Source organism: Cololabis saira, chromosome 20 (genome assembly GCF_033807715.1).
Source record: "Cololabis saira isolate AMF1-May2022 chromosome 20, fColSai1.1, whole genome shotgun sequence".
Taxonomy (NCBI): domain Eukaryota; kingdom Metazoa; phylum Chordata; class Actinopteri; order Beloniformes; family Belonidae; genus Cololabis; species Cololabis saira.
Window position 1 is genome coordinate 11,673,228 of NC_084606.1, and position 8,586 is coordinate 11,681,813.

The following is an 8,586-nucleotide window of genomic DNA, read 5'->3' on the forward strand; positions in this document are numbered from 1 at the left end:
AGAGCCATATTGGACCAAAAACACAAGAAACAAATATGTCTGGAGCCGCAAAAAATGAAAAGTCTTGTACAAGCCTTAGAATGGAGGCAAATGGCGGAAGGCGAAATGTCAAGAAAAAAGTCAAAATGTTGAGAAAAAAGTCGAAATGTCGAGAAAAAAGTCAAAATTTCGAGAAAAAAGTCGCAATGTCAAGAAAAACGGCAAAATGTCGAGAAAAAAGTCAAAATGATGAGAAAAAAGTCGAAATGTCGAGATTAAAAAGAAAAGGAAAAAGGAAGAAAAAAAGAGAAAAAAAGGAAAAAAGAAGAAAAAAAAGAAGAAAAAAGAAAAAGAGAAAAAAAGGAAGGCAAAATGTCAAGAAAAAAGTCAAAATGTTGAGAAAAAAGTCGAAATGTCGAGAAAAAATTCACAATTTCGAGAAAAAAGTCAAAATGTCGAGATTAATGTTGAAGTACAATTTCAAGAAAAAAGTTGAAATGTCGATAAAAGAGTCGAAATGTCGAGATTAAAAAGGAAAGGAAAAAGGAAGAAAAAAGAGAAAAAAAAGGAAAAAAGAAGAAAAAAAGAAAAAAAAAGGTCAAACATTTTTGAAAAAGCTCCAGGAGCCACTAGGGCGGCGCTAAAGAGCCGCATGCGGCTCTGGAGCCGCGGGTTGCTGATCCCTGCACGAAATCTAAAGAAGAAGAAGAAGAACAATAACACAGAGGAGAAGAAGCAGCAGCAGAAGAACTCCATCGCGATGGCGTCTCGAGCTAGGAGTGCAAAGTGCTCTGTTGTTGATTGTAAAAACCCACACAAATGTCTGTATTCGGTCCCAGCTCCAAAAGACCAGAAGAAGATTTGGTTGAGTTTTATTTTCGACAGCAACGTGCCGGCCACGTCGCCTGCTACTCTGTTCGTGTGTGCCAACCACTTCACCTCGGGCTGCTTCAACAACGAGGGACAGTACAAGTTAGGGTTCGCTTCGACACTCACCCTCATAAAAGGATCAGTACCGACAGTCCGGGACCCACCACCCCAGTCAGCGGTAAGTGAGGTTAATGTTTTATGTTATCAGGGTTTTTCCTGGCTCTAATCGAGGCGGAAGTGGCTCCATCCTGGCCACACGTGTGCGGGTAAACCTGCATCAACAGGCTCAAACAAACACCTTTTACAAGATATTTTGTATTTTGGGAGTTCTAATATGATTTAAAAGTATGACAATTATCATGTTAAAGCGTTATTTTATGAACATAAAAAAAAAATACAAATAAGAACTCAATCTTACCAAAAGTAAAAAGTAAAAAAAAAAACTGCCAATGGAACAAGAGAAAATTTTCACTGAAATGAGTGAAAATGTTTTTTTAAAACGGATTACTTTTTAGGTGACTGTCTTATTTTTTATTTTTTTGGACTAGAAATAAAACATTTTGACAGGATATAAGAAAAGTAATCTTGGTAAGATTTTGATTTTTGTAGGGTTTCAGAAATTTACTGACAAATCTCGCAACCAGACAGAGAACATTTCAGCCTCCTATCTTTCCATCTGTAGAACCTCCTGGTCTGATCCATCGATGGTCCTGGTCTGGTCCATCATGGCCTCCTTACAACAGACATCCAAGTGCCTCTCCTTCAGTCTGTTGCGCAGAGGTGTCTTCACCTTAAACAAAACAATTCATGCATTAAGTATTTTTGTATTTATTTTGATACAGATATAAATAGTGATAGTGCCTGCTGCATGGGGTCACAGTGCTTTTGGCATAAATAACAGACCAAACCTTCCTCAGTAAACCTGAGCCAGGTAAATTGGTTCAGCCACTGGCTCTGTGTTTTTGAGACGATCTGTAAAGATGAATAAAAAGTGATGTTTAAATCACGTACACGTTGGCTTCGCGATGATATGCTCAGTCCTAATGACTTGGAAACTGACTAACGTTCCCCTCGCCTCGCAACTCGTCGTGTCCTGCACTCTGACCCTCGCCATCACCTTTCATGCATATTTGTGCACTACTTTCAACCTTGACAAAATTGCTGCATCTCGTCAGTAACATGATTTATTACTTTTTAACTGCCTGTGACGTTAATTGTCTGCACTGTTACTTCTACTCGTCGCAAGGTCGCTTTTTAAAGTACCGTATTGGCCCGAATATAAGACGAATAAACAAGACATGCTCGGATGCAAAAGAAACAATATTTACCTGTTTGAACAACCAGAGAAAACCAGGACGCCAATTTTTAATACAACGAATAGCGGGAAAACGTGGAAAATGATTCTCGAGATTTCGTCGTCTTCTTGTTCTGGTGCACTGTCGTTGATACAGCGCCGTAATGCTGTAACTGCAGTCAAAATAACATCCATCCAGTCCAACGCCTGCCAGAAAATGACAATTTTCATGACGTCGCAGTTTTGAGAGCTGGGGGCGGCACGAAATTAGGCGAAGGCGGCCGCCTCCTAATTTTGTATGCAGGAAAAACCCTGTTTAGTGTTGTTGTCTTCTCCATTTAGATCACACAATCAAATACGTCACAGCAGCTTCACTCCAACCTCCTACTTCTGATCTGGGTATTGAAAAGAAACAAGGACGGGGCGAGTGGAGGCGAGTCGAGTCGCGCTGAGTAGGTACTAGTTTAAAAGCGCCATTAGTCTATCAATTGGCTTGCAGTACAGGACTGTCTCAGAAAATTAGAATATTGTGATTTTCTGTAATGCAATTACAAAAACAAAAATGTCAAACATTCTGGATTCATTATAAATCAACTGAAATATTGCACGCCTTTTATTTTAATATTGCTGATCATGGTTTACAGCTTAAGAAAACTCAAATATCTATCTAAAAAAATTAGAAAATTCTGGGAATTTTAATCTTAAACTGTAAGCCATAATCAGCAATATTAAAATAATAAAAGGCTTGCAATATTTCAGTTGATTTGTAAGGAATCCAGAATGTATGCCATTTTTTTTTTTTTTTTTTCAATTGCATTACAGAAAATAAAGAACTTTATCACAATATTCTAATTTTCTGAGACAGTCCTGTATGTTGTTTAGTGTAACTGAATAGTCAAAAGTTAGCATGTTTAGAATCATGACATGTTATGAAAAGTCAACGTTACTTTTAATCTCCTATTAGGCCAGTACTCCACAGACGGTCCGAGTGGTACATGTTGCCTGTCAGACAGAGCCCCCAGCGACAGTAAGGGTTGGCACACGGCCTTCTTTGAAAACTCTGCAGCCTCACTTTAGAAGTACAGGTAAGTAATGATTTATGAGGACTCGCACATAAATGATCCTGGTATGGTTGATGTCTAATGTCAGTATCTCCTCCGGACCCATTAGAGGGATCGAGACCGATCAAGCGTCCATCCAAAAGGCGACGTCTGGAGTTGGAGGAAGAGGAAGAGAGGGAAGATGAGCCTATGGAGGCCAGATCCTCAACAGGGGGTCCAGAACCACATCCTGAGGACTCAGTGACCGTCAAATCAGAGTCACCAGAGTCACCACCTACATACTCAGTGACCGTCTTATTAGAGTCACCAGAGTCACCACCTACATCGTGAGTTATTTCACGCTACTTCCTACTGCAATTGACTATAAAATATATTTTGCACGTTTGTTAATATAACAGTTTATGATTTTCCTTAATTTCTCAAAACAGAGAGCCCCCCTCTTCCATCCAAAAGATCCCGAAGTACATTGTGTACGAGACCTGCCTCCTGGAGCTGTTTCAGAGCTGCCCAGTGTGCCAGAGGGAGTCTGATGTCGCCACCAATAAGTGCGGTACATTCATCGCAGTGAACCAGCTCTGCAACCATTGTGGGTTCAGTAGAAAGTGGAGTAGTCAGCCTCTTGTTGGCAACACCCCAGCTGGAAACCTCCAACTTTCTGCTGCTGTGTACTTCACTGGGGCATCATTCAGCAAATTGGAAAAGGTATTTTGAAAAAGTATATATGTATGGTATAAAAGTATTTATGCAATAGTAAAATTTGTTAGTTACTTTGCATACATTTTACAAAAACAGGTATTGCACTGTTACGCTTTCTAAATGAAAGGCTTGAAGCTTTATTAGTAATACATTTCTTTCTGTCTATGGTTTCAGATCTTCCAAGCAATGCACCTGAAGCTGTTCAAGTACGACACCTTCAGGAGACATGCACGGTCCTTCCTTGAGCCGGCAATAGTGCATAAATGGAAGGCAGAGCAGGATGACGTGTTGCTGCAGCTCAGCCAGGAGCAGTCCGTTGTAGTCGGTGGTGATATGAAGGCTGGCTCTCCAGGTACTTTATTAAAACTTTATTACTGCCAGACATGGGCTTCAAAATTTACTTCTGACTAAGAAATGTTGATTTATTTTGTTCATATTTTCAATGATAACATTTATTTCCTCAGGACACTGTGCCACATATGGGAGTTACGCTCTTATGGACCTGAAGAGAAACACCATCATTGATGTACAGCTAGTGCAGGTCAGTGGTCAATGGGTACAGCACATTTGTTTTAATTTTATAACCCATAACACTCAAATAATATTACATATCCCCTTTTATGTCTCACTTCTTTTGTTATACAGAGCAATGAAGTGGGTGGGCGTTACCACATGGAGAAGGAGGGCCTGAAAAGGAGCCTGGCACTGGTGGAGGCATGTGGTGTGACACTGGATTGCATAGTGACAGATCGTCACTCGCAAATCCAGAAATTTCTGAGCGAAGCCAAGATCAACCAATATTATGATGTCTGGGACGTGGAGAAAGGTATTTATATGTTTAGTCAGTGCACAAACATCTAAGAGGCGTAAGGCTGGATTATGGTTCAGTTAAAGAAAAAAAGTGTTTGAATGCAAAAAAATATTTGAGACTAAAAAAAAAATGCATTTGAACACAGTTTTTCTTTGATTGGAAATGTTTTCTTTGATAGAAGTTTTTTTGTTTGAAGCTACTTTTTTGATTGAAGTAGTGTTTTTTGTGTTTGGGCCATATTATGGGTAGGGAATTTGTCTTTATCATTTAATCTAAAACGAAGTTGCTTCAAAAAGAAAAAAAATATTTTAAATTAAAAAAAAAAAAAAATCACTTCAATAAAAAAAAACTTTTTCATTCAAAGAAAAAGTGTGTTCGAATGCAAAAAAATATTTGAGACCCAAAAAATTGCATTTGAACACTTTTTGGATTGAAATACATTTTTTTTGATTGAGTTGATTTTTTTTTTTTTTTTAATTGAAAATATATTTTTTTGATTGAATAATTAAGAAACAAATCTACCTCCGTACCTAGTTCTCTGGGGGGTATTGCACCGCGGCCAAATGGAGTGACAGAAGTCCGAAGGGTTCATGGCAGCGGCGTGACGATTTAACGCATAACGATAATCCAGGCTTCAAGCATACGTTAATTTGATTTATCGTCTTCATAGCCACATTTGTTATGTAAACAAGTGCACACTCCTGGAGCAAAAAAATACTGTTATTTATTACAGTAACAACGTTTAGTTTTTATTCTGTAAGTGTTTGTAGTTGCTCCATGATCTATAAGTTTGCATTGAGGAACAATCATTTCCTGTCATTCTTGTAAGTCTTGTGGTTCTAACCTTTACAGCCTGAAAGCACCTGCTTATGTGAGCCCCACCAAGGCTAATCTCATAGGGAAATTATTTAGTTGTGATGTGTGTGCTTTTGCTTACATGTGCAGGAATATCCAAGCAACTGGAGAAGATCTCCAAAACCAAGGAGTGTGAGCAGTTGAAGAAGTGGATGCGCAGCATAAAAAATCACATCTACTGGACTGCTGCTTCCTCAAGAACCGGGCCAGAGAGAGTGGCAAAGTGGACTTCAATCCTCAATCACGTACAAGACATCCACACTCACGGTGATCCCTTGTACCCCAAATGCCAGCATCCACTACGCGTCTCAAGGGACAGGAGCAAGTGGCTGAGGGCAGGTGTGTTGTCAGACTTTTTAAAATTCTACTATTTTATTTATTTTTTAATCTGTTTTTGTTTATTCTTTGTTTATGTTGTTCAAGAGTGATTATTGACAACTGAATTTATCCCCCCTTGGGGGATAAATAAAGTTTATTCTATTCTAGCTCAAAAGTAATTTTCATAGTTGTGAGATACTGCATGATCTTCCCATGAATTATGGTGTTATTGATATTTAAAAACAGACTTTTTATAAACTTGATTCATGGTCTTTTAGGAACCCCTGCCTTTTATAAGCTGGAGAAGATCTTGACCGACAAGAGAATCCTGAAAGATGTGGAGAAGCTGAGCCCCCACCATCAGACATCAGCGCTGGACGCTTTCCACAGTGTGATTCTTCGCTTTGCTCCCAAGAATGTGGTTTTCCCTTTTCTTGGAATGCTGTGCAGGTAAATAAGACGCAATGCTCCCTCTAAATGTCTGTATTTGTTTTGAAGTATTTTTGTAATAATCAGAAATGCCCCACAGGCTCTACCTGGCTGCCATGCATTTCAACGAAAATGCAAACCACCCACAGAAGAAAGCTGACGGGGAACCGCTCTTCAAAGTCAACTTCCCCAAGTCAAAAAAGGGAGAGTGCACTGCCAAACCAGTAAAAGTGGACCCAACTTTCAGTATGTATATCAAGATTATTTCACACATAAACATAAACATAGCAAATACTGTATTTTCACGACCATACGGCGCGCTGTGTGGAAAGGTGCAGCCTCAGTTTTGTGTGTCATTTCTGTATTTAAAACACACATCGCTCTCAGCCTTACTTTGAACGGCCGGTTCACACCGATGTCCAAGGGTTGGAGTTCCTTTGTCAGACCTCCTGTCAGGACTCAGCCCTTCGGGCTTCATCCGCAGCCCGATCGCCCTGTGACCAGAGACGGAGAGCTGCGTGCTCGGCGACGGGCACGAGCCGGGCGTGCTCCGGTGCTCTGAACACTCAGCTGCAGCGCATTAGTTACTTTGTTTATGGGAGTTAAGGCAAGGCAAGGCAAATTTATTCATAAGTTTGAAGGCAGAATATCAAGACAGCATGTTGTGGGCTTTAATTTTGAAACTGTTTCCGTTAGGGTTTTGTAATTTAAAACGCTGAACTGTCCCAGCTTTACTAAAGGATAGGAAGGCCAGAGTGTTATCATTCCTGAGGGGGAGCTGCACATTGCTTGTCTTATCTGTAATATTTTGTTTGTGAAAAAGTCAGCAAAGTCGTTACAGGTCTTTTTTGACAGCAGTTCAAGTGGGATTGAGGCTGCGGGGTTTGTCAGTCTTTCTACCACAGAAAACAGTGTGCGAGTATTATTACTGTTTCTATCGATAATCTCTGAAAAATACGATTGCCTTGCATTCTTCAGTTTCTGGTTATAGTTGCGAAGACTCTCTTTATAAATGTTGTAATATACCTGAAGTTTGTTTTTGCGCCACTTGCGTTCTGCTTGTCTACATATCCTTCTCTGTTCTTTAACCAGTGTGGCGTTTCTCCAGGGTGACTTTTTCCTCCCAGACAGAACTTTGGTCTTAATTGGGGCGATAGAATCAATAACAGTCATAACATTGGAACTGAAACTGTTAACAAGGTCAAAGGTTAAATAGAGGGAGTTAATCGTGAGTTTGTCCTGGCTACGTTGGAGAGTATGGTTACTGTTATTTGTTTATTTATTTTTAAATAACAGTAACCAATCTCTCTGGCCGTTCTCCTGGTCTCAGAGCGATCAGGCTGGGGATGAAGCCCGACGGGCTGAGTCCTGACACCTCCTGGAATAACAGCAAGCGCAGCGTTGATTTGTTTCACTTCTTTTTTTATTTCGGCTGTGAGATGGGCAGCATAGAGTCACAGATCAACAGCGATGGGGATGTGTGGGGGAAAAAAAAAACACTGGGTCGCCGCACATAGACCTGCCTCCATCCAGTCTTTTTAATTTGCCTTAATAACTACGTCCGCAAATCACGCGCCCATACTTCTCCCTTTAACGTTCTCATGTTGGCCTCAATTACGTCCGCCTTACAATAACACACTGGGCGCACTGCGCCATTGGCACATTTTGAAAAGAAAAAATAAGTTTATATGCGCCTAATGGTCGCGAAAATACGCTACAACATCTACATAAATAAGAACAGTATAATTAAACAGTAATATATTGTAAAAACATCTGTATAACAGATATGGACTGAAGTTTTTTCAGTCAGTACACAGTGGAACGTGAGACTTGTACATAAACGATTGTGTAACTGTGTGTCTGTTTCTCTACAGAGTATGTTGATGAGCTCATGGACCTCCTCTTTGACCATGTCTTTTATGACAAGGAATCGTTCCAGAGTGAGGTTTTGAACATCCCCATCCCTGAAGATCCGTGTCCCAACTTTGACAGGCCGGCTAAGGAGGATGTCATTGCCAGCTATGTGTCCCGGTTCAATCAAGGGGCAGGCTGAACCCTGTGTATGTGCCGTCTGCGTCAGGCCAGGCACCTGTAACGGCTGAGAAGAATACAAGGAGTTACTATGTTGTACCGGTTTTCTCTTTTTACCCCCCACTTGGATATGAATAATGTTATTTATATACAACTTGGTGTATATAAATAGTGTATGGTGTATATAAATAGTGTATATGCTGTATATAATGTGTACAAATGTTTTACTTTTTACAATAAAG

At 40.1% G+C, this 8,586-nt stretch overlaps 1 protein-coding gene across 3 annotated transcripts; it reads left to right on the plus strand.

Moving 5' to 3' along the window:
* Nucleotides 1–699: 699 nt before the first annotated feature.
* On the plus strand, nucleotides 700–8,386 carry LOC133420407 (uncharacterized). 3 transcript variants are annotated; one of them, XM_061710098.1, is made up of 12 exons: nucleotides 899–1,027; nucleotides 2,486–2,599; nucleotides 3,108–3,228; nucleotides 3,314–3,530; nucleotides 3,633–3,906; nucleotides 4,075–4,252; nucleotides 4,365–4,441; nucleotides 4,546–4,726; nucleotides 5,657–5,905; nucleotides 6,163–6,334; nucleotides 6,414–6,559; nucleotides 8,188–8,386. In XM_061710098.1, exons 4-12 carry the CDS (start codon nucleotides 3,394–3,396, stop codon nucleotides 8,364–8,366), a joined length of 1,593 nt encoding a protein of 530 aa, XP_061566082.1. In that variant the 5' UTR covers nucleotides 899–1,027; nucleotides 2,486–2,599; nucleotides 3,108–3,228; nucleotides 3,314–3,393; the 3' UTR covers nucleotides 8,367–8,386. The 3 variants fall into 3 exon arrangements, with proteins under 3 accessions (XP_061566080.1, XP_061566082.1, XP_061566081.1); XM_061710097.1 differs by having other exon boundaries at nucleotides 2,486–2,595; XM_061710096.1 differs by lacking the exon at nucleotides 2,486–2,599 and having other exon boundaries at nucleotides 700–1,027.
* The last annotated feature ends 200 nt before the right edge of the window (nucleotides 8,387–8,586 follow it).